At 40.4% G+C, this 26777-nt stretch overlaps 1 protein-coding gene and 1 long non-coding RNA gene across 2 annotated transcripts; one reads left to right on the forward strand and one right to left on the reverse strand.

Annotated features, from left to right (window-relative positions):
* Positions 1–2977: 2977 nt before the first annotated feature.
* FAM200B (family with sequence similarity 200 member B) lies at positions 2978–10720 on the reverse strand. The gene is given in 4 exon segments (XM_043906150.1): positions 2978–3199; positions 3202–3803; positions 3805–7283; positions 10618–10720. Coding segments are annotated over 3 exon segments (1971 nt in total). The 5' UTR covers positions 5094–7283; positions 10618–10720; the 3' UTR covers positions 2978–3119.
* An 8354-nt stretch (positions 10721–19074) lies between these two features.
* LOC122696145 lies at positions 19075–25905 on the forward strand. The gene is made up of 2 exons (XR_006341697.1): positions 19075–19206; positions 25617–25905. It is a non-coding gene; the product is annotated as an uncharacterized LOC122696145 (long non-coding RNA).
* The last annotated feature ends 872 nt before the right edge of the window (positions 25906–26777 follow it).

Raw genomic sequence — 26777 nt, forward strand, 5'->3', positions numbered from 1 at the left:
GCAGATTCAAGTCCATAGAGGGTTCTTTGAAGGGTTCTATGACTCAGAAGCCAGAAACAAAAATGAAGTGGTTCAGGAAATATCTGTGGAGTAGCCTCTTCTGACAGAGTGAGTTTATCACCCACAACATTTATGAGACTGCTGTACCAACAGAAATATAGTCAGGTTGGATGAAAAGGGCCAAGGGACAAAGTTGTAAATGCTGCCAGATTCCCAAAATTCTACAGACAGAAAACAGGCAGTGGACAACAGAGCTGTATTACTCTTCATAAGATGATTTCAAGGGTGGAGAGCTCCAGAGAGTGGAATCAGGAGTCCAGGGGGCAGAGGCGTGAGCCATGAAGTTATTTCTATGCTTCTAATGGAGTTTGCCTAGGTGGACTTTACAGGTGATCAACTGACTCTTTTCTTTCATTCTCTCCCTTATTGAATGAGGAAGGATCTGTTACCCTATGCCTGTCCCACCATTCTATTTTTGGAACACAAACTTACTTTCTAATTTCACAGGTCCACAGATTTTGCTCCAGGATAGGTTATACCCAGAAGTGCACCCATACATAATTTAGATGATGAGATATGAGATTTGAGTTGATGCTGTAATGGTCTGAGATTTTGGGAAGCCCCTGTAATAGGTGAACGTATTTTTCATGTGGGACGTATAAGAGTCTGTGAGGACTGGGGGTGGACTGTGATAGGCTGAATAATGGTTCCCACTAAAGATGGCCAAGTCTTAATCCTTGAAACCTGTGAGTATGTTGTCACACACGGTAAAAGGGATTTTGTAGAAGTGACATTGTTGTTCCGTCGCTAAGTTGTGTCTGGCTCTTTGTGACCCCGTGAACTGCAGAGGTGACATGTTGGTCATAAAGATAAAAGACCTTTGGGTCAGAGATACAACTTATTACTTATAGCAAGAAAAAAAAAAGGGGGGGCGGGGAGCCAGATCAGCGCTGTGGGGTCGCTGCCTATGCTCCAGTTCCTGCAGGTGTTAGCTTTTCAGGGTCCTCGGTCCCTGGGATTTTCCAGACAATAGTACTGGAGTGGGTTGCCATTTCCTTCTCCAGGGTATCTTCCTGACGGAGGGATCGAACCCAGGTCTCCCTCATTGTAGACAGACGCTTTACCGTCTGAGCCATCAGGGAAGTAGGTGTTAGCTTTTCATGCAGTGCTTGCACCACAGGAAACGGGTTTGAAGGGGCTACTGGTACATCTTCCTACCCTTCTCCACAAAGAGATTACTCATTATTACTCTTGGAAGGCAAGCAAATGTCTCCAGGGAAGTAAGAAGACTTGACCTTTACTTCCCAGGGATGTTCCTTGGGAAGAAGGATGTTTCTAGTCTCACCATCCTGGAATATTCCCTTACACGCATATTCTTAATTTAAATCCAAATACTTCTATTCAGAGGATTCAGATTGTGCAGAAATGTGAACTATTCATGGAGAATTGTCTTCCAACTTAAAGCACCCAAAAGGGATATGTCTATTACTTTTAACAGAATAGAAAAATCTAAAAAATCTCCAAAGATTACAACAATGCTAGGAGAGGCTGCAAAGAAACAGGTGGGGAGGGGAGTCAGGAAATACGAGAGGCAGAAGTTGAAAGCAGTTTGAGGAAGACCTGTTAAGCAATTAAGTTGCTTCATTTTCAGCAACGATGTGAGGAAGCAACATCAAATCAGTGCTGCTTGGGAACACTTCTAATCCGACAAAGCTCCAATTTTACAAAAAATTTTGGTCACACCTTGCGGCATTTGGGACCTTAGTCCCCTGAAGTGAAGTGAAAGTCACTCAGTTGTGTCTGACTCTTTGAGACCCCATGGACTATACAGTCCATGGAATTCTCCAGGCCAGAATACTGGAGTGGGTAGCCTTTCCCTTCTCCAGGGGATCTTCCCAACCCAGGGATCAAACCCAGGTCTCCCACATTGCAGGCAGATGCTGAACCACAAGGTTAGTCCCCTGACCAGGGGTTGAACCAGAACCCCCTGCACTGGAAGGTGAAGTCTTAACCACTGGATCACCAGGTAGGTCCCCCCAAATCAGATATTTAAATGTAAAAAAGGACAAAGAAATTTGCCATACATTAGTTATTCCAGGGAATATGACCTCAAGTTACAAGTGATAGGTATCACGGATTCATTTGTGCCTCAGCTGATGTAAATGGAATATCTACTTACTATGTATCATGCAAGATGGGACACAATTTCTGCTCCTATGGAGCATGCATTCCAAGGTGGCAGACTGACAGAACCAGTAATCAAATAAATACAAATATTAAAAATTACATACCACCAAGAAAGCAAAGAAATAGAAGGAAGAATAATAAAAAAATGTTCCAAACTAAGGTGATTAGGAAGGACTTCTTTAAAGAGGCAATCTTTAAATTCAATCTATTCTCAAAACAGAAGTCAGAGGGAGTTTTTGAAAACCTAATTCACACCACGTCTCTCCTGCACAGAACCCAATTGCTCTCCATGTCACTGACAAAACCCAGAGGCCCTATAATGGTCCAGTCCTTCATGATTTGCTTCTCAAATACTTCCCTGACCTTTCTTATTACTTTCTATAGCACTTGTTGCACTGCACATGTGCTTAGTCATGTCCCAACTCTTTGTGACCCCAGGGACTGTAACCCATCAGCTTCCTCTGTCCATGTAATTCTCTAGGCAAGAATACTGGAGTGGGTTGCCATGCCCTCCTCCAGGGCATCTTCCCACCCCAGGGATCAAACCCATGTCTCTTTGTCTCCTGCATTGCAGGGGGATTTTTTACCATTGAGTCACTGAGGAAGTCCATTCCTATAGCACTTATTATCTGCTAAATATTATAAAGGTTGTATTTATTACATTTATCATCTTTCTCTCCTTGCCAGAACTAAAGCTCCACTGGAGAATGATCTTTTGTTTTCTTCATTTCATATCCCAAATGTCTCTACAAGAGTGCATGTCCACTAATCAAAATTCATTAGATTTCTGTTCAATGGACATAAAATTATGATTTTATTAGTATTTAAATATAACAAAAATAAAACATAGGTTACCACATACACTGCTATATTAACATTTAAATACAACACAGGAAAGGATCACAATATATGAAACGCAAACAAAAACCGGGTCAAAACGATTTAACGTGGGGAGTGTCCTGCCTGCACATGAGCTCGTTCCAGTTTGGAACACAGGAGGAGAGTGCTACCACATTTCTGCTGCACCACTGAATCCATTCCTTTCCTTTGTTTTTAACTGGGTTAAGACCGAAAACCCCAGTTCACACAAACTAGTTGTCGTGAATGGTAATAGTAGCAGGACGCTCTTTCAACTTAGCAAAGGAAAGTCTTCCTTTATCTTAATCCAAAATGCTGATAAACTTAATGCTTCATAATCATTCTTCATTGTGAATGAAGAACTGAGCTGCAATAATTCATTCTCTTCTTCAGGCACCAGGTCTAACTCAGTTATTGATTCTGGGTTTCGAAAAGCAAATGGATCTTTTACCCAACAATTTTGTCTTAGTGTTTCAAATTTCTCTTCTGGGAAGAAATCGTTAAAAGTTTGAGAGAGAGACGTGAGACGCAACAGTATCTCTAGTTTTATTTCCTCCAAAATGTTCTCATTAATAACATTCTCTTCAATGTGCTGCAAAAATCTTGGAAACATGTAATAGCTAGGATGGTTGCTTTTCAGTCTCGCTTGCCACAACAATAATGTCTTTCGGAATCCTTGGATCCGTTCCATCAGTTGGAATACATCATTGTTTTTCCACTGTAGTTTTAAACTGAGTTCATTAAGGATGCCAAAAATATGTTAAATATGCCAGTTTCATTACCCAAATATCATCCTCAAAAATAGTTGCCAAATGAGATTTCTTTTCAGTGAGAAAAATGTGGATCTCGTTCCTGAGTTCATAAACCCTGCTTAGTACTTTCCCTTGAGATAACCAGCGGCCTTTGGTGTGATACAGTAAGTGGGTATAGTTAGCTCCAATCTCTGAACAGAAGGTTTCAAGCAGTCGGCTGTTTAGTGAGCTTCCTTTAATAAAATTAACAACTTTCACCGCATTTTTCAATACTTCCATGAGATTTTGTGGGATCTCTCTGGACACTAACACTTCACAATGTATAAAACAGTGATTCCACGTGGCACTACTCACCTCGAGCAACTTTTTAATTACTCTGCTCTGTTTCCCAGTTATGTTTGCTGTTCCGTCACTTGTGATTCCTTTGCAGTTTTTCCAGTTTAAGTTATAGTGACCAACAATGCACTTTTCCAATTCTGTGAAAATATCTAATTCACTTAGGCATGAGGTTAAGTTTAAACAACACAAAAAATCCTCCATGAAATCACCTTGCCATGTGTATCTCACATAGACTAAAAGTTCTGTGCAGCTTCCAATATCAGTGCTTTCATCAAACTGAACTGCAAAGTCTATTCCTGAGTGTACTCGAGTAGTAAGCGTGGCCTCTAAATGCTCAGCAATTGTACAAATGCGAAGAGCTATCCTGCTATCATTAGGAATAGTTTTTAATTTATCTGCAGATTTATCATCAAAAATTGTACACACCATATCCAGGCATGCTGGAAGAATAATTTTTTCTGCAGCTGTGTAAGCCATTTTCTCTTTTGCTACACGATATGCAACCAAGTACGATGATAATAAGGCTTTCTCACTGACAGCAGAATAGCTACAAAATGGTGTTGGTGACTTTACATCTTTTTTCTTCCTTTGAAAATATTCAAGAGGCTTATCAATAAGTTCAGCATGCTGTGTTTCTAAGTGCCTTTTTAATTTTGAAGGTTTTAAGCTTTCGTTTGCAAGAATATTACTGCAAATAACACACTGAGGTCTGTCACTTTCAAAGGGTTTTTCACATTTGATAAAACCATATTTTAAATAATCTTCATTATAACATCTTACACTGACTTTTTTCCTTTTGAAATGTGGTTCAAATGCAGTTGATGTTTGCAGATTAGAGTCAATATTTTTCTCATAATTGTCACTGGTCACACTTCCAGATCCAGAGGTAGAACTTGAACATGCTTTTGCATATTTTGCTTCATTATTCCTCTTTCTTTTAAAAAAGAAATGATCCATTTTAAAAGCAATTTTGAATGTTACAATTGCCACTAACTCAAATATGTATGTATGTGTGTATACCTATTTATAGCCTAGATAACATCTTTCCAAAACATTTAATTCACAACTGAATCTCAGTTGAACATCTCAGATTTTATATCCAGTTGCAAGTTATAATATACAACTATGCTGCACATCAGCCGTTTTGTTATGAAAACCAAACATCAATGGACAAATTATTGAAAAACGGTTTCTTAAGCAATCAATGGACACTATATTCATCATATCCCCTCCAACAAATATCTTTTCACATATTGAAACTGACCTTAGTATTCCCTGCAAGGTGCACAATTCTGGCAAAAGGATTTATGCAAAGCACTCTGATATTTCATTTTTTTTAAATGTTCATCATGACTCACAAAATTGATTTCCTTGGGTCCCACACATAACATGAAAAATACTGACACAGAGACATTTTCTTCTGTTGTGTTGGCAGCCTGACTACGTCTGCTTGATGATCAAAGAAACTAGCTGATCTGCTCAACTGTTGGCTGACACTGGAACTTCCTTGAAGTGGTGGGTATATATCTCAGATTTTTATTCCTGATACTTTCTGATGGGAAGCATATTTTTTAAGATGGCAAATTATGCTTTGATCTAGTAAGGTTCCAACAAGGTTTTCCATGGCTAGGTCAACTATATGGCTGGAGCTGGTGATATATCTTTAGAGCTTTCTTGGAATGCACCCTTAACCTGGGAATAAGACCAGAAATATGACATTAAACATTACAAGACAGAGGAGTACTGTTCCCGGCTCTAGTGACCTTTACAAGATCCAAGGTCATGAATGTTGAAGCAAAAAGCTATAGTTCTCCTCACCACCATGTTATACAGGTTTAGGCCCATTTCTAAAAGGCAGAACACTTCAACCAAGACTGGGAGAGAGAAAAAATGATGTGAGACCTGGGGGTCAGTACCAGCAGATGCAGAGTACACTGCCAAAGCCGAACACAGCAGACCATGGAGAAGCACAGCTCATTCACTAACTGTTATTTCCTCTTGGCTCACTTTGACTGTGCCCATCTACAAAGTACTTACTGCGTCGCTTTCTTCAACTTGGGATATTTGGGTCTTATCAGCATAATACAGCACTTCCTTACAAACCTCTCCATTAAGTGATGCCACTTTGTGTGTGTGTTTGGGGTGGGGATAAGAATGGAATGGAAGAAGGGTAAAGTCTTCCATTTGTGCTCAGTCACGTCTGCCTCTTTGCAATCCCAGGACTGTAGCCCATCAACTTCCTCTGTCAATGGCATTTTCCAGGCAAGAACACTGGAGTGGGTTGCCATTTCCTCCTCCAGGGGATCTTCCGAACCCAGGGTTTGAACCGAGGTCTTCTGAATTGGCAGGTGGATTCTTTACTGCTGAGCCATCAGGGAAGCCCACGAATGATCTGCATGCCATCAGTTTTCATCAGCCTGTCACCACTGCATTTATTCTGGTCTAATCTTTTAAAAATCATGCCATATTTGAAAGAGGCATCATGTTTTGACCTTGAAACAAGAAAGATGCTGCCAGAGGGAGGCGGCCTTGGCGACAGTCTTCTGTAAGACTTCATTAAATTGTATTTAACAGTAAACTTGAAGGGGACTTATAGTATATCATGTATAATACATTTTTTTTAATGTAATAAACTTAGCAACTTTAGGTTCACAGCAAAACTGAGCAAAAGGTAGAGATTTTTTCCCACATAGCCCTGCCCCCACATCCACAGTCTTCCCCATTATCAACATCCCTCACCAGAGTAGTGGTACATGTTATAGGTGATAAAGCCACACCAACACATCGCCATCACCCAAAGTCCATCACTTACATTAAGGCTCACTCTTGGGGTTGTACATCCTATGAGTTATGACAAATGAATAATGGCATGTATCCATCACATGGCATCACACAGAGTATTTTCACTGCCCTAAAAACCCTGTGTCTCTGTCTATTTATCCTTCCCTTCCTTCCTACCCCCACTGATCTCTAGTAGTCACTGATTTTTTTAACCAGCTCAGCTTCACAGTTTTGCTTTTTCCAGGATGCCATACTGTCGGAATTACATGTATACAGACTTCTCAGGTTGGCTTCTTTCACTTGGTAATATTCATTTAAAGGTCCTCCAGGTAGTTTCATGACTTAATAGCTCATGTCTTCTTAGCACTGAAAAATATTTGGTTATAAGTTTATTTATACATTCACCTACTGAAAGACAGCTTAGCTGCTCCCAAATTTTGGCAATTTGTGAATAAAGCTGCTATAAACATGGGCTGCCAGTATTTTTGTGTACAACAGTTTTCCACTCCTTTGGGTAAACACTAAGGAACCTGACTGCTGCACTGTTTGTAAACATGCATTTTTAACAAGGATGCTCATTTTTAAAAAGTCAGCCATTGGAAAAGACCCTGATGTTGGGAAAGACTGAGGGTAGGAGAAGAGGGCAGGAGAGGATGAGATGGTTGGATGGCACTACTGACTCAATGGACATGAGTTTGAGCAAACTCAGGGAGATAGTGAAGGACAGGGGAGCCTGGTGTGCTGCAGTCCATGGGGTTGCAGTGTCCGACACGACTTAGCAACCTACGGGAGAGAGAATTCAGGGTCTGGTAGATGCTTCTGACTTAGTCTTCCTTAGATGTCTCCCCAAAGATGACATGTTCAAAATATCTTACCCTCCTCTGAGAAAGAGGCAAAGCTTTTCTTTGGAGGAGGAATGAGTTTCTGGCAGATGCCGCCCAGATGGAGGCAAAGTATGGGGGACAGCATCAACATATTAAACCAGAACTAAACTGCTGGAAAAGCAACTGCATCTGGATCTCTTTGATGAATAAGAAGAGCAATAATGCTCTTTAATCGGCTGTGCATTTAGCTTAGCCATTCTTTAGGAGAGGCTTTCAAGAGTTAAGGTGACCAAATACTTGTAGCTGAAAGTATCTTATATACCACAGTGTACTAATAGAGGCATGGGATACAGTTTCAGGTTAGTGACTTTCCACTAATGAATCTTTTTATCTACCTGTTCCTAGAACAGTGTTTGTCACATGGTAGGTTCTCAATAAATGCATTTGAAAGGTTAAATCAGAGAATGAATGACACCTGTAGTAAACTGTACCATGGACATTCTATTTTTATTAGTCAGTGAAAAATAAGTTACCAAACTATATTTGAACAATTTGGTGATATGTAAGACAAAGATTAGTGAGACCTTTAAAACTGGATTGACAATATTCTATTTCAAAATAAATTGCTTATAAAAACATAAATGTAAACTATATTTAGATTCATCTTAAAAAGTCAAACACGTCACTCTACCTGAAAATAAGAAACAGATTTTTAAAAAACGAATCTCTCATTTATATTATTATGGGTATGAGTAATTCTTTTAGACAAAAACTACTGTCTTTAAATCATTCTGTTCTTTTATATTTTTACCATTCTCATTTCAACCCAATCCTCTTTGAAAATCAAAGTGTTAGTTGCTCAGTTGTGTACAACTCTTTGTGACTCTCATGGATTGTAGCCCACCAGGCTCCTCTGCTCATGGAATTCTCCAGGCAAGATTTCTGGAGTGAGCTGTCATTCCCTCCTCCAGAGGATCTTCCCGACCCAGGGATTGAACCTGGGTCTCCTGCCTTGCAGGCGGATTCTTTACTGTCTGAACCACCAGGGAAGACCCAAAGAGATTACAGAATGATATGAGCTTCAGTCGACCCCATGGACTGTAGCCCACCTGCTGGGCTCCTCCGTCCATGGGATTCTCCAGGCATGAATACTGCAGTGAAGTGCCATACCCTCCTCCAGAGGATCTTCCCTACACAGTGATCAAACCCACTTCTCTTGCATCAGCAGGAGGGTTCTTTACCACTAGTGCCACCTGGAAAGCCTCTTTAGGAGTCCATTCGGCTGTGCTTCAGAGCAACAGTGTATACTGCTGTATTCAAAAAGTATTCCTAGAGGGCTTACCCACTCTCTTCAGACAATTCACCTACAGTAACAGCAGACATAGTATATTAGTGTACAGACCTGATAAATGTGAGGAAGAAAGCATGTGGAAGTCCTTTGTTAACCGAAAGAGGATACAAGGTAACAACTAAATGGGAGTCTGAAGTAGAAAATGTTGCAAGCTTGACAGAAGGTATGAAATAACCCTCTACAAAGTGCTGTGAATGGACCAGGAGAATGTTCTAAGGTTTTAAGCAGGTCTGCATGATTGCCTTACAAGCTTAACGCAATGATCATTATGATGATGCCTGACAGGTGTGGTCTTTAATGACCTGCCATGAATTTTTACCTATTAGACATATGTCCATAGTGCTCTGAGTACTATCTTCTAAAAATACAGCTCTGATCAGATTGCTCCTAATTCAAAAACCTCTACTGGCTATGAACCAGTGCAATCTCTTCAGGATAACATCATTTAAACGGGTATCTCCATACAATCCTACAGGGCCTGCCGTGAGTTCCTGAAATACCTCGGACACTTTCACACTTCTGCTTTCATACTGACTGGTATTCCCTGTGCCTGGAATACTTCTCTTGCCTTAAGTCATTTAAAATCCTATTTGTTCTTTTTTTTTTTTTCTTTCTATTTGTTCTTTATGATTTAGCTCAAATGCCACAGCATTTATCCACTCAACTAACATGTAAGGATTTACAATGTGCCAGGCGCTGGGAATACAAAGCAAGAAAATGGATAGTGGATATATTCATACAAGGGAACACACCTGTTCAGATGTTAACAATGAATAAGCTAGAGTTACACAACACTGTCAAATCTTACATTAAGTTAAAGAAACCTGCCAAAGGATATACACATTTCTGACTGTGAAAACTATGCAAAACAGCACTATACATGTAATTAAAAAATAAAACATAAAGGTGCTTTAAAGGGGAGGGACCTTGGTCAAGAGACAAGAGAATGGAATTGGATGGAGCAGACCAAGGGCTTCAAATATATAATAATAATTTTTCCACTTGGATGTTGAGTACACACGTATTGGTTATAGTTTTACTTCTACTCTGTGTCAGTCAAAAAACATCCTATTTTTTAAAAGGATGGTTAAGGCGTGATTCTTTCCTGAAGGCACTGCCTGCTTGTCTCATAACCAGTAACTTAAAATTACCCTCTGTCTCTGTCTGATAGTCTCCTTTTGTTTCCTGTATTGTTGTCGTGCACTCATTAGCAATTTCACCTTAAGAGGAGGACTTTGCAGGTATGAGCTTTAAGTAGATTAGAATGTAATCCTCTTCCCAGGAGACTCCCGTTTCCTCCAGATCTCAAGGGAGCTAACAAGGTCTACGAACCCCAGTCTGACCCCTTCAGCCGACCGGAGAGCAACTGCCCCTGGATCCCGGATCGCAGCTCCCTACCTCCAGTGGACGTCCATCCGTCCTGTGAGCAAAACCGAAACGTGCCCCCCGCCAACGAACCCCGCAATGTCTCCCTTCAGCCGAATCCGGATCACTCCCACCAGAGTTCGCCTTTCTTCCTTCTCACCTCCAACCCAGCGCCGCGAGCCTCCCGCCGAACCTGCCGACCGCCAGTGTACCTCGCCCCCCATTCCCTACTAAACACCACTTCCGGCCTCGCCTCTGCATCCAGAGAAATCCAACCCGCAACGGGCAGAGGACCGGCTCGGCCCTCTGCGCACGCGCGAAGCCAGGAGGAGGCCCTGTTCTCGCGGTTGTCTCGCGGTGGTTCCTTTTCTCGCGGGAGATATTTGAAGGCTCCGGCGGTAACAGAACGGTCGGCTGTCTGCGGCTGACTGACCAGAGTCCCGAGCGTCTAATGAGACCCCGATGGTGGTCAGTCTCTGGCTGTTGTCAAGCGCGGACGGGCTTCGCCTCGACCCGGTCCTGCGCCATGGGAGCGGAGAAGAGGCTGGTACCAATCAAGCAGACCTTCCAGCTGGCCCAGCAGCCGCTCCGGAACCGAGATTGATGTTGATGATGCTGGTGATTGATGATGTTGGTGACTGGTGATGCTGAACCGCCGCCTCCGGCCGGGTCGCCCCACTCGGCCACACGCGAGCATGCTAATTTTGTCAGTCTCTGTAAGAGAATTATAGAGATTTTCTAAATTGCCGAGTCATTGGAAAAGACCCTGATGCTGGAAAAGATTGAAGGCAGGAGAAGGGGACGACAGAGGATGAGATGGCTGAATGGCATCACCGACTCGATGGACATGAGTTTGAGCAAACTCTGGGAGTTGGTGATGGACAGGGAAGCCTGGCGTGCTGCAGTCCATGGGGTCGCAAAGAGTCAGACAGGTCTGAGCGACCGAACAGCAACAGCTATCATTTACTTTGTTTACTTATTTCAGTTCAGTTCAGTCGCTCAGTCGTGTCCGAGTCTTTGCAACCCCATGAATCGCAGCACGCCAGGCCTCCCTGTCTACCACCAACGCCCGGAGTCTACCCAAACTCATGTCCATTGAGTCGGTGATGCTATCCAGCCATCTCATCCTCTGTCGTCCACTTCTCCTCCTGCCCCCAATCCCTCCCAGCATCAGGGTCTTTTCCAATGAGTCACTCTTTGCATGAAGTGGCCAAAGTATTGGTTTCAGCTTCAACATCAGTCCTTCCAATGAACACCCAGGACTGATCTCCTTTAGGATGGACTGGTTGGATCTCCTTGCAGTCCAAGGGACTCTCAAGAGTCTTCTCCAACGCCACAGTTCAAAAGCATCAATTCTTTGGGGCTCAGCTTTCTTCACAGTCCAACTCTCACATCAATACATGACCACTGGAAAAACCATAGCCTTAACTAGACGGCCCTTTGTTGGCAAAGTAATGTCTCTGCTTTTTAATATGCTATCTAGGTTGGTCCTTTCCTTCCAAGGAGTTTACTTATTTAGGAAGACTTATTTTAATAATCATTTTAGGTTTGTGTCTCTAGGTTAGCAGTTCACTGATTTTTAAGATAAATCTGCATTTCATCAAATAGATAGAAAATGTATACAAATAAATATTTTTCATTTCTGTCCTGTGAATAGTTTAACAGAACACGTTTTTAGGCACAAAAAAAGTCAGTGCAAAGAAGAGTTCATTTTGTTACCAGACAACTATTTTTCAGGTTGATAATACAGGTCTCCCCCACTTTTAAAAGTTTGCTTTAGGCCACTTCGCTTTTAGGAAAGACCTGTATTGTATTAGTACCTGTTTGTTTGTTGTTTTTTTTTTATTGGAGGATAATTGTTTTTATAATATAGTGTTGGTTTCTGCCATACATCAACATGAATCAGTGGTAGGTGTTCCCTCCCTCTTGAACCCCCTTCCCATACCCCACACCATCTTGCCCCTCTAGGTTGCCACAGAGCACCAGGGTTGATAGTTGAAGGACATCTAGAAGGGTTTTCACCTTTACCAAAAAAAAAAAAAAAAAAAGCAAAGAGCAACAATAGTTGGTATGCTTAGCCTTCAGAGTCTGTTTCATGTGGAGCCTTTACAGGGGCAGTGGCCCTGCCAAGCTCCTCTCCCTGCAACTACACTGGGCACCTCAGGTTCAGGGCTTGGGGCTATCTCTGTGAGCATCTAGGCTGCATCTCCGTTTATTTCATGAATCAGCAAGTGTGTTCTAAAGTATCCCAAAAGCTTAGTGTGAAACCGGATGCAATTTTAAGTGTTTTGATCAGGGTGAATGAAATGCCCAGTGTGCGAGTTGAATTTGCTTGGGTCCAGTATTTCCATGCGGAGAGAAAGAATCTTGAAAGCTGCCAAAGTTAGTATCGCTTCTGTTGGTAACATAGTGGTCTCAGTTGGCCTCCAATGATCAGTGAACATCTAACTAATAAATAGAATACCAAGGTAATCTTGGGCTTCCCTGGTGGCTCAGCAGTAAAAAATCCACCTGCATTGCAGGCAACGTGGGTTCAGTCCCTGAGTCGGGAAGATCCCCTGGACAAGGGAATGGCTACCCACTCCAGTATTGCCTGCAGAATTCCATGGACAGCAGAGCCTGGTGGACTACAGTCCATGGAGTTGCAAAGAGTCAGGCATGACTGAGCGACTAACACACACACACATGTCTCTTTCTTAATGTGCTCCCCCTCCTTCCTTCCCAGAGGAAACCACTATCCTGAATTTTCTGTTATTCATTACTTTGCTTTTCTTTAGAGTTTATTATAAGGTTACCTACTGTATCCCCCAGATATGCAATGTGTCTTTGCTTTTTTTAACCTTATTATAAATGTAGCTATTTTGCATGTATTCTTTTGTAAGGAATTTTTTTCCATTTAACACTGTTTCTAAGAATGATCCAGATTTATGCATGTTGCTATGTGTGCTGTCACTCAGTTGTGTCTGACTCTTCATGCCCCCATGGACTGTAGCCCACCAGGCTCCTCTGTCCATGGGATTATCCTGGCAAGAATACTGGAGTGGGTTGCCATGCCCTCCTCCAGGAGATTTTGCCAACCCAGGGGTTGAACCCGCAGCTCCTGCATTTGGCAGGTAGATCCTTTACCATTGTGCCACCTGGGAAGCCCTTGTATGTAATTATAGTCTTTTCCTTTTCACTACTATATAGTATTTTGCTTTAGAAAGACAACACATTTGAATTATCTGCTATGTTGTTTACTATTATGAACTAAATGCTATCAACATTCTCAAACATGTACAAAAGTTTTTCTGGCTGATATTCCTAGAGGTGGTGTTATGGGCTGAATTGGGATTCTCCAAAATTCTTGATTGAGGCCCTGAGTCTCAACATCTCCCATTATCTAAGGAATTGCCTGCCTTTGGAGATAGAGTCTTTAAAGAGATAGTTAATTAAAATGAGACCTTTGGTGGAGAGTGCTCTAGTCTAGTCTGATTGTTGTTCTTGTAAGAAGACGAGATTGGGGAGCGGGGTTCAGGATGGGGGATACATGTGCACCCAAGGCTGAGTCATGTCAATGTATGGCAGAAACCACTACAATATTGTAAAGTAATTAGCCTCCAATTAAAATAAATTAATTTAAAAAAAAAGAAGATGAGATTGGACATACAGAGAGACACTTGACATGGGCATGCAAAGAAGAAAGGCCAGTGAAGACACTTGAAGAAGACATCTGCAATGCAAGAAGAGGGGCCTGGGAAGAAACCAAACTGATTTTGGACTTCTAGCCTCCAAAACTGAGGAAATCAATCAGTTTTTAAACCACTCAGTCTCAAAAAAATAAATAAATAAACCACCCAGTCTTAGCATTTTTGTTACAGCTACCCTAGCAAATGAATACAGTTAGAATTGCTAGATGGGATTATGCATAAGTTCAGTTTAGTTAGTAATGCCAATATTATTTTCAAGTGCTTGGACCAACTTACAATCCTATTGGCATGTGTGAGAATTCTTATTCTACATCCTTGCCCAAACCTGGTTTTGTCAGACTTGACTTTCTCCAGTCTCTTGGAATAAGAGGGAATGTTACTTTTATGTTAGTTGCACTATCCTGAAAACTAAGGAGAGTTGAATATATTCATGTATTTTTAAAATTTCTATATCAATAAAATTTTTGTTATATCTTTGTCCACCTTTCTGTTATGCTATCTGTTTTTTTTCTTACTGATGGGTAGGAGTTAATTTTAATGAAAGTAAGACTTATTCTTTAATGGCATGTCTTATGTCTTATTTAAGAAATTTTTCCTAACCTCCAGAGTAAAAGAATATATTCTTTTTTTCTGAATGTTTTTCATTTCAATCCTTAATGTACCTGGAATTGATTTTTCTCTTTAATGTTTGATTTGAGGTGGATGTAGAGTTTCATTTTTCCCTTCACTAATAACAGTTGTCCTAGCCCTATTTATTGAATAGTCTTTGGCAGCTCTGGCATACATCAAGTCTGCCTACGATGCAGTTCTCTTTCTGGTCTCTATTCTAATTATGATTTTTCTCTATCTCTAGACCATTATTACATTGTCTTAATTATTAATACTACGTGCATTGGTGCTCAGTCATGTCCAACTCTTGCGACCCCATGGACTGTAGCCCGCCAGGCTTCTCTCTGTCCATGGAATTTTCCAGGCAAGAATACGGGAGTGGGTTGCTATTTCCTCTCTCAGGGGATCTTCCTGACTCTACATCTAACCTGCATCTCCTGCTGCTCCTGCATTGATAGGGAGATCCTTTACCACTGAACCACCTGGGAAACCCCTTAATTATTATGGCTTTATAACAAATCTTAATATCTTGTAGTAATTGGATTTCCTGTTTCAAATTATATATATATATATATACATATATATATATATATATATATATATATTTGGGATTCTCTGGTGGCTCCGTTGGTAAAGAATCTGGCTGCAGTGTGGGAGACCCAGGTTCAATCCCTGGGTTGGGAAGATCCCCCAGAGAAGGAAATGGCAATCCACTCCAGTATTCTTGCCTGAGAATCCCATGGACAGAGGAAACTGGTGGGCCACAGCCCATGGGGTTGCAGAGTCTAACAGAACTGAGCAACTCACACACACACACAGTAAGTGGATTTTTTGTTTTAAATTATGTATATATATAAGATAGTAAATATATATATATATAATAAAATTGGCTTTCCTGGTGGCTCAGATGGTAGAGAATCTGCCTGTAATGCAGGAGACCTGGATTCAATCCCTGGGTTGGGAAGATCCCCTGGAATAAGTGAGTGGTTACCCATTCCAGTGTTCTTGCCTGGAGAATTCCATGGACGGGGGAGACTGGCAAGCTATAGTCCATGGGGCCGCAAAGAATCAGACACGACTGAGTGACTTTCACTCTCCCACTCACCCATAATTAAATTGTTTAACAACTGATATGTGTATGTTCTTGAAGTTGTCAAATGTGGAGAATCGAGCTAGGTGTGTTTAAGCATAGGAAATGGTTTTTGCCCCAAAGACTTAAAAAAATTCTTTTGAAGGCAACTCAAACTAATGAAACTTTTAAAAAGCCATTTCTAATATGAGACCAGGGATTTGGGGGTATTATGGATGGAGTTTAGGTGAAAAAAGATGGTCCATGGGTTGATCATTCTTCAGGCTAATTAGGTGTATTAATTTTGTAGGTATCAGTGCCTTATTTTCTTAACATTTATAGAATTATCACTTGTTAGCTAGTTCAATTGGGTTTTTAAAAAGATTTATTTGACTGTTCCAGGTCTTAGTTGTGGCATGCAGGATCTTTATTCAAGACGTGAACTTTTAGTGGCAGCATGTGGGATCTAATTCCCTGACCAGGGATCGAACCCAGGCCCCCTGCACTGGAAGTGAGGCGTCTCTGTCACTGAACCACCAGGGAAGTCCCTCAGTTGGGTTTTTAATGACTACTTTTTTTGGTCTTTTTGTGTTCTTAGGATTTTGCACTTAGTTCAGAGCATTCCATATCTTCAACAAGGCCTAGTGATGTATTAGGTAAATAAACATAAAGTTGATAGATGTGAAAATCATATGTATTTTTAATATTATGAAAATTTTCAAAGAGAATAGTGAAATGAGCCTAACAACCCAACACCTAGCTTTAACCACTGTTAGTATGAGACCAGTTTTGTTTCTCTTCCTTCTCTCTTCCCACAACCCAGGCCACATGAACACATTTCACATATCACGCTCCACTCAGTTAGATTTAGTTTAAAGCAAATCTTAGCTCTCATTTCATCTATGCTCCAGTGTTCAGATTTTTCTAATTTTCTAAAAAAAAAATTATCTTTCACACCAGTTTCTTTGAATTATGATCTAAACTATCTGTATATTTCATTTGCTGCTTCTTATGTCTCTTTTAATACATAACAGGCTCTCTTCCCCTCTCTTTCATTGACATTTATTTGTGGTAGAGATTGGGTCATTTGTCTAGGTGAATTTCCCATATTCTGGATTTGGCTGATTGCCGGGAGCCGACACACGAGATCCCACCCATGACAAGGTCATGAGGGAGAAAACCTGACGGGCAAGGCGGATCAGGTTTTCAGGGATTCAGAAAAGCTGCCCCCGGTGCTCACCTTAAAGATGATATCTGTCTTTCTGATGCTTGCTTCAATAGACTTCTGTGACACAGGCAGAAGGCCTTCCCCGATCTCTTTCCAAATAAGAATCAATGTAGAACTTTAATCAATAAGTTTCCCGGGTGGTGGTATTTTATGAGATTATCCAGGGTGAAAGGAGTGTTTTAATTTAAACTCCTTTGCTGGTATTTTAGTTTGTTTGGCAAATGCGCTTATGCCCTTGGTACTAATATGCATGATTGCTTATAATACCCTAATCATAAAACAGCATAAAGAACCTGATTACATAAAGGCCCTAATAAGGCACAGAGCCCTTTGGGGGTGAGGAAGCCCTATTAGAAAACATAAAAATATTATTCTACAAGTGGTTATAGTTAAAGATTCAGAAAAATAAGAGTTTAGAATTGTTCATCTTAACCAGGAATGCTAAACAGGGGCTGCCTCACCGGAGCTGCAGAGTCTTTGTGTGATAAACCTTTTAGATAAATTTAACTGATAACTTCTGCAAAAGGACTGACCTTTGTGTTCATTAAAGAATAGATTACAGAAAACAGCTTTGCTTTCACCTAGGTCACAAAATGTCAATAGGCCCCAAGGCCAGAAGAAATTTATAAGACTCTCTCAAAGAAGTATGCAGAAAACACCCTGGTTTTGTGAAGAACAGGCTGATGTAATGTTAAACTATCTTCCCCTTAGTAATGTACTAATTTAGGGTATAAAAGCCACGGTAAAAAATAAAGCATTGCCAGACTCTGCCAGACCCCGCAAACACCCCCGTCTGGTCATTCTCTCTCTCTCTCTCTCTCTCTCTCCCTCGCAGACTTGGCCCTATCAAGGCTAGTCTCACATGTCTTCTCTCTCTCGCTGACGCCATTCATCCTGAGGGTATCCCCTGGATCCTGCCGAGGCTGGACCCTGGCAGCTGATTTCATCCTCATAGTATCACGCAGCCTGTACATTTCAAGTATATTTCCCATGAACTGCTATTTAAGGGTAGATTATTGACTAGAATAAAATTTTTTCTTTTTCAGGAATCGGGGTAAAATACTTATGTGGTGTTTTATAAACATTTTATTGGGGTTTCTCAGGTGGTGCTAGTGGTAAAGAATCTGTCTGCCAATGCAAGAGTCATAAGAGATGTGAGTTTGATCCCTGGATTGCGAAGATCTCCTGGAGAAGGGAATGGCACCCCCACTCCAATATTCTTGCCTGGGAAATTCTATGGGCTAAGGAGCCTGGCGGGCTATAGTCCATGGGGCTGCAAGTGGTCAGACATGACTGAGTACAACATGTAAACATTCTATTGCATTCATATCAGGAGGTGAAAACAGTGTCCTAATGTATATGATTAAGGATTATAAATGTGTTCCTCTGTGGTCTTTTCATTTCTAATATTCCTGTTTTTACACGTGGGGAAACTAAGGCCAACCTAGACAGGATATTAAAAAGCAGAGACATTACTTTGCCAACAAAGGTCCATCTAGTCAAAGCTATGGTTTTTCCAGTAGTCACGTATGGATGTGAGAGTTGGACTATAAAGAAAGCTGAGCACTGAAGAATTGATGTTTCTGAACTGTGGTGTTGGAGAAGACTCTTTTGAGAGTCCCTTGGACTGCAAGGGGATCAAACCAGTCAATCCTGAAGGAAATCAGTCCTGAATATTCATTGGAAGGACTGATGCTGAAGCTGAAACTCCAATACTTTGGCCACCTGATGCAAAGAGCTGACTCACTGGAAAAGACCCTGATGCTGGGAAAGATTGAGGGCAGGAGGAGAAGGGGACGACAGAGGATGATGGCATCACCAACTCAATGGACATGAGTTTGAGTAAGCTCCGGGAGTTGGTGATGGACAGGGGAGCCTGGCTTGCTGCAGTCCATGCGGTCACAAAGAGTTGGACACGACTGAGTGAGTGAACTGAACTGAACTGAAACTAAATCCTAGAGAGTTAAATATTTGCTAAAGGCCAAACAACTAACTTAATAGAAGTAGAGCTTTTTTCCACTTAATACTCCCTTTCACTTGTTCGCCTCAGGTATGCAGACCTTCATCTGAAGATTTTCATGCATCAGAAAAAAGTCAGAAGTGGTCAGGATGGCGTTTCTGCCTGTTCCAAGAAGAGATTTTGTGACTAAGAAGGTAAGTCACAGTACATGTCTAACTGTATAAAGTATACACAGTAGTAAACTTTCAACTCTTGTGAGTGGTTCTGTTTTTTTTCGCTGCCAGTGTGATAGCTAAGACTTGAGAGTGAAAGCAATAGTCAGAGGGGCCTTAAACAGGAACCTAAGCCTGAAAACCTGGTAAACCCAGGATAGGAAGAACGTAAGAAAATCTTTATAGCCTAAAATGTGTGCCTGTGTGTTTGTGTGCGTACACAGTCACTCAGTCACATCCAACTCTTTGCCACCGTATGGACTGTAGCCTGCCAGGCTCCTCTGTCCATGGGATTCTCCAGGCAAGAGTACTGGAACAGGTTGCCATTTCCTGCCAGGGGGTCTTCCCAGCCCAGAGGTCAAACTCCTGTCTCTTACCTCTCCTGCATTGGCAGGTAGAGTCTTTACCATTCATTGCACCACCTGGGAAGCCCATAGCCTAAAATAGTCACTGGTTATTTAGTCCTAAGTAATTTGTGTGTGTTCACTTTCTTTCTTTTTGTACCGATATACTTTGTTTCCCATTTTTGTTTTCACTTGTCTAATAAATATCTGCAAGTTCACCCCAATGTGAAGAAAATGAGTTATGTAACAAAATATAGGAAGTGAAAACTAGAGGGAAGTTACATTCCTCTAAAGCTTACATAACCGAACAGATGCTGTGAAGTTAGTGATGCGAAAAATCTTCTACAAGCCTGGTTACACTTCACTGAAATATCTTGAGTTGCTTCATCTTTCTGATGAGTAGAAGTGGATGACAGTGGCAAGCTCACCGCTTTCTTTTTCAATAACTCTCAGTGAACTGACGGGAATTTGCAAAAACAGTGACTATAGGTACATGACAAATTTATCATTTAAGCCATTACTTTGATCATTTTCTAATATAGTAGAAATGAGCTGATAAAGAGGAAGGAAGATTTATGAGTAAAAGTTTCATGAAATGATGCCTTTACTTTGTAGGGGAGAAATGTTATGATTAAACATATTTTCACTAATATTTAAATGCAGCATAGAAAAATAATCCCAAATAAACACAATACAGATAAAAATCAGGAATATTTTATTTAATGTGATGAGTACACTGTACGTTCATTCCAGTCTGAGATGCAGAAGAACAATTCCACATATCTGGTTAACTCTGTCTGCTTTGTTTTGATTGAATTAAATATTGAAAGTGAATAGTATTATAGTAATTCCGCTTTTCAATGAACAGTCATTTTTTAAAATTTATTTGTTTTCTGGTTGTGCTGGGCCTTTGTTGCTGCTCACGGACTTTCTCCACTTGCAGTGAGCAGGGTTTTCTCTCGTGGGGCACCAGCTCTAGGGTGTATGGACTACAGTGTTTGCAGCACAAGGGCTCGGTAGGTACGGCTCCTGGGCTCTGGACCACAGGCTCAGCAGTTACTGGGCACAGGTCACTTGCTCCGAGGCATCTGAATCTTCCCAGACTAGGGATTGAACCTGCATCCCCTGCATTGGCAGGTGGATTCTTCACCACTGTACCACCAGGGAAGTCTGTGGACAGTCTTATTTCATCAAAAAGAATCATACATTTAATGTCTCCCAATCTTTTGTGTCTATGAAAATTAAGCTGTAATATTTCATGTTCTTTAATTACCAAGTATATACAACTCAATTTCTGATCCAGAGTTTTAGAAGGCAAATGAATCTAACCGGATAGTTTTCTTGAATGCATCAAAATTTTTTTTTTTCTGGGATACAACGGTTAAAAATTTGAACCATGCCAGAAACAGTAAAAGAGAAAAAAAATAGGCAACATATATCAAAAAATGTTGTTAAACACACTGGACACCAGGCAATGAAGAACAGGCAATAAGGGATGTGAACCCTGAGTGAGAGGAAATGAACAAGGTGAGTTCTATGGTTGCTCCCTCTTACTGCCTTGAGAGAATCTCCAGGCTCAGCACGGCTGTGGGGACAGAGGAAGAGTTTGGTGGGACCCTAGGTTGTATGAGAGAGAGCTGAGAGTCTGGTGAAACCACAGTGGCTAGAGTTTGCAGCACAGACTAATAGGAGTCAGCAGCACAGAAACATAACTCTAGAAATCTGGAAAGATGCTTGCTCTCTTGAGTTTTCAGATGAGTACTGATCAGTGCACAAAGGTGAGGAACTTACCTGAGGCTAAGAAAAGGGCCACCTGAAGGTATTACAAGCAATAGACCCCAGCTCTAAGAGGGCTGGGAATAATGGCTGTTCCCACAAGACACAATGGAAAAACCTCACTCACAGAGCAATGGATGGAGTACATAGAAGGGTCTTGCCAAGTTATAGGGAATTATTAGCCCTAGGCTGAGCACTGTTCAGCCTTGTATTTAAAACAAGACCTAAAAATACCAAATGGTTTCCAAGTTAATGTGCCAGAGCAAAAGGAATGCAAAAATATCTAGCATCTAGAAAGGTAAATCTTTCATTGCTTGGCATCCACTCAAAAATTACCAAAGATGCAAATAAGTGGGAAAATAGGACCCACAGTAAGGAGACAAATCGATTGAAACTGATATAGATGTTAAAATTTGCAGGCATTATACTGTAACCTCTCAAGTGGTGCAGAGGTAAAGAATCTGCCTGCCCAAGTAGGAGACTCAGAGACATGTTCCATCCCTCGGTCGGGAAGATCCCCTGGAGAAGGAAATGGCAACCCACTCCAGGATTCGTGCCTGGAAATTCCTATGGACAGGACAGAGGACCCTGGCGGGCTACAGTCCATGGGGTCACAAAGAGTCAGACACGACTGAGCAACTGAGCACACACTTTGCCTCTATTTTGGGGGGGCTTCCCTGGTGGCTCAGATGGTAAACAATCTATCTGCAGTGCAGGAGACCTCGCTTCGATCCCTGGATTGGCAAGATCCCCTGGAGAAGGAAATGGCAACCCAATCCAGTATTCTTGCCTGTAGAAGCTTGGTAGGCTACAGTCCATGGGGTCGCAAAGGAAATGGCAACCCACTCTGGTATTCTTGCCTGGAGAATCCCCATGGACAGAAGAGCCTGGTGGGCTACAGTCCATGGGGTCACAAAGAGTCAGACACAACGAATGACTAAGCACAGCATACTGTAACTATTCCCTATGTTAAAAAAGTTAAGTAGAGACATGTGAGATAGACCAAACGTCTAGAAATGAAAACTATAGTGTGTGGGATATAAAACACTGGGTGGATTAATGGCAGGTTTGACACTATAGAAAAGATTTATGAGTCTGAAGATGTTACAATAAAAACTATCCAAAATAAAGCCCAGAAGCAGAAGACCAACAGGTGAGCTGTGAACCACTGCCTAATATGCCTGTAATAGGAGACGAAGAGATGCGGAAGAAACCTGAAGGATTTATTTACAGAAATAACTAAACATTTTTTTTTAATGACAGAAATTATAAAACCACAGATCTAAGGCGATTGATGAATCCCAAGTATGTGAAGCAGGAAAACAACTACCCCAAGGCACATCATAATCAAATTGCCTAAAACCAAGGATTAAGATACAATCTTTTAAAAAAAGAAAAAAAATGGGAAAAAGGGCACTGTTTCCAACATGACAGTGAGATCAGATTTAGAAAATAATTCAGTTGAGAAGTCAGTAGACAAACTTATCTAATGCACTAGAAAGAAACCTGTCAATCTAAAATTCTATGCCCAGAGAAAATACTTCAGAAACAAGCAAAATAGTTTTTTCCAGCAAAAGCTGAAAGAATTCATCACTAGCAGATCTGTGAGTAAGGCAAGAAATGTCAAAGCAAATCCAGTCTTTCAGGCAAAAGAAAACACACTAGACTCTGGCAAACTGATCTGCAGCCTTGCTAGTTTACTGCCTGCATCTAATAATGGCGTTTACATTTTAAAAATGTTACTTACTATCTTTTTCACAAGTCACCAATTAGCTTTATTTCCAAATAGTTCATATTTTCCTTTCACAACAGATAACTGTTTCAGTTCATAGTCATTAAGCTGCTTTACTGTTTCACTCCCCATTGTGGAGTACATAGATCATCCAGCAAAAGTAATGAGATATGAGAGGATTTCCCATTGTTGGGTGGAGTTAGAAGGTTTAGTTTGGTTTTTTATTTTTATTTATTCATTTATTTATTTTATTTACTTTTTTACTTTACAACATTGTATTGGTTCTGCCATACATTGACTTGAATCCGCCACTGGTGTACATGTGTTCCCCATCCTGAACTCCCCTCCCACCTCCCTCCCATCCCATCCCTCTGGGTCATCCCAGTGCACCAGCCCTGAGCACCCTGTCTCGTGCATCAAACTTGGACTGGCGATTCGTTTCACATATGATAATTTCTATGTTTCAATGCCATTCTCCCATATCATCCTGCCCTCGCCCTCTCCCACAGAGTCCAGAAGACTGTTCTATACATCCGTGTCTCCTTTGCTGTCTCACATACAGGGTTATCGTTACCGTCTTTCTAAATTCCATATATATGCGTTAGTGTACTATATTAAAAAAATATTTCCATAAAAAAATATTTAAAAAAAAATAAAAAAATATTTCCAGAGATCGTCAAATTCTTCTGGGGCTGCAAAACTGCCTCCGGCTGAGAACCACTGGCTCTATACCTTTGTTATAATGCAGAGATTGTTGGATTGGATAAAAGAGCAAGACCTAATTATATGCTGCTTATATGACACATGTAGGTTAAAAAGGAGGCAAAAAGAGATGTGATAGTGTTTGCATGCATGCTAAGTCGCTTCAGTCATGTCTGACTCTGCAACCCTTTGGACTGTAACCTGCCAGTTTCCTCTGTCCATGGGATTTTCCAGCAAGAATGCTGGAATCGGTTGCAATGTCCTTTTGCAGAATATATGATGGCAACACTAATTAAAAGAAATTTAAAATATCTATTGTTACTAGACAAAGTAGATTTCAGAACAAAGAATATTGCCAGGAGTAAAGCATGTAAAAGCAGTGACAGATTTTCTTTTATGGGGGCTCCAAAATCACTGCAGATGGTGACTGCAGCTATGAAATTCCAACATGCTCCTCCTTGGAAGAAAAGCTATGACAAACCTAGACAGCATATTAAAAAGTAGAGACATCACTTTACCGACAAATGTCCGTATGGTCAAAGCTATGGTTTTTCCAGTTGTCATTCAGATGTGAGAGTTGGACCACAAAGAAGGCTGAGCATGGAAGAATTGATGCTTTCAAACTGTGGTGCTGGAGAAGACTCTTGGGAGTCCCCTGGACAGCAAGAAGATCAAACAAGTCAATCCTAAAGGAAATCAACCCTAAATATTCATTGGAAGGACTTTTGCTGAAACTGAAGCTCCAATACTTTGGCCATCTGATGTGAGGAGCCAACTCATTGGAAAATACCGATGCTGGGAAAGACTGAAGACAAAAGGAGAAGGGGCCAGCAGAGGATTAGATTGTTAAATAGCACCACTGACTCAATAGACGAAATAAGCAAATTCCAGGAGATAGTGGAGGACAGAAGAACCTGGCATGCTACAGTCTACGGGATCGCAATGAGTCAGACACGACTTAGTGACTGAAGAACACAACAACAACAAAGAATGTAAAATGGTACAACCGCTTTGGAAAATACTTTGGCAGTTTCTTGTAAAGTGAAGCATCTCCCAAATGATTTAGCCATTCTGTTCTTAGATATTTACCCAAAAGAAAATATTTGTCCATGCAAAAACTTGTATAGAAATGTTCACAGTAGCTTTATCATTTTATAATAACAAAACTTGGAAATAACCAAAGTGTCCATAACAGGTGAATAAACTGGTATCCAATAGAAAACATACAATGGAATACTACACAGCAATAAAAAGGAATCACCTATTGAAGCAAACCATGACATAGATGGGTTTAAAAAATAATTATGCTGAGTGAAAGAAGTCAGACAAATGATTCCGTTTATATAAAATTCTCAGAAATGCAAACTAAAGAGATAGAGACAAAAAGAGCATTAATTGCCTGGGGTGTGGGGACAGGAGTGGAGGGGCAGGGGAAAGAGCAGGAAGGAGGGCTTACCCAAGATACCATGAGACTTGGGGATGGGGAAGATTTTCATTATTTTTATTCAGGTGACAGTTTCTTGTGTTTATACTTCTGCCAAGACCTCAAACTGTACATTTTAAATATGTGTGGTTCACTGTATGTCAGTGATACCTCCATAAACCTGTTACAAAATTTTGTGCCAGAAATATTAGATATACAATATCTTTCCTTCATGTATGTGCCTGGTTGTCCAGTGGCTAAGACTCCACACTCCCAATTCCGGCAGTGATGTTTCAGTCTCTAGATGGGGAAGTAGATTCCCACATGCCAACTAAAGACTCCACATGCTGCAACTAAGACCCAGCACAGTCAAATACATAAATATTTTTTTTAATATCTTTTTTTTCAATTTCAGCAGCTGAGAAGCTGGGCAGATGGCCTGGAGAAGGATATTGGATCTCATCTTCCCAGCCTTTTGACCCTTCCCCTAAAGTCCCACAATAAAATAGTTTGATTCCCCCCACTAAATATATCTTTCTTTCAACATATCTTATTGTTTTCCATATGTTGTGAAAAACTGGGGAGTACTAATATCTTGTGTGATTACTGCCATGACAGTAATGCCTTTTGGAACCTTTAAATACATTTATATGTTGAAATAAATCCTTGTAGTTGTAAAGAAAGTTCATTGAGAATGCTGAAAATATCATTTATGTGTGTCATGTTATTACTTAGATAGTCTTCAGAAATGTTTGCAAAATCACAATTATTTTTCAACTAGAAAAAAATAGTCAACCAAATAGTACTAAATATTTAATCAAAATAACTATCCCTGTGTTCTTTAACACCTCAATGAAATTACCAAAATCATATTCAGATAACAGAATTTTGTTATATTGTATGTTAGTCGATAATTATTGAAGCTAATAATTATTGGTGCCTGACAATGTTCATTATACCACTGTTTCTATTCTTGTTTTCATTTGAAATTTTCAATAAAAAATATTTTAAAACTTATATTACCAGTAATATATTATCTAAAATAAATATATCTAATTCAATTTTGTGTGATGTTATATTTTAACAACATAACATATCCTGTTTGAACTGATCTTACTGTATATATCCAATAAACTAAAAATGTTATGCAGCTTATTTTCATCAAATTGGATTTTGAAATTTTTATGGACTTGTGGTAAGTATTGCTTCTAAGTGTTTCACAGTAGTAAAACAAATGAGCTACTGTGTTAGCACTCTGCATTTTTTATTACATTTTAATTTATACACACCATATCCAAACATGCTGTAAGAAAACATGTGAATTAGTTTCTGTCTCTCAGTGTGCTTTAATGACAGTAGTAAGGCTTAATCACTAACAATGCTTAGATGGGATCTTGATGTATTTTTCCCCTTTCCTTATCAATAAATTCAGCACGTTGCATCCAAGGAGATTTTTAGTTTTGAAGATTTTAAGCTTCTATTTTAAAAATATCTTTGACAATTTAATAAACCTACATATTAAATTATCTTCATTATGGGAGTTCCCTAGTGGTTCAGTGGTTAGGACCCCATACTT

Source organism: Cervus elaphus, chromosome 6 (genome assembly GCF_910594005.1).
Source record: "Cervus elaphus chromosome 6, mCerEla1.1, whole genome shotgun sequence".
Classification (NCBI taxonomy): domain Eukaryota; kingdom Metazoa; phylum Chordata; class Mammalia; order Artiodactyla; family Cervidae; genus Cervus; species Cervus elaphus.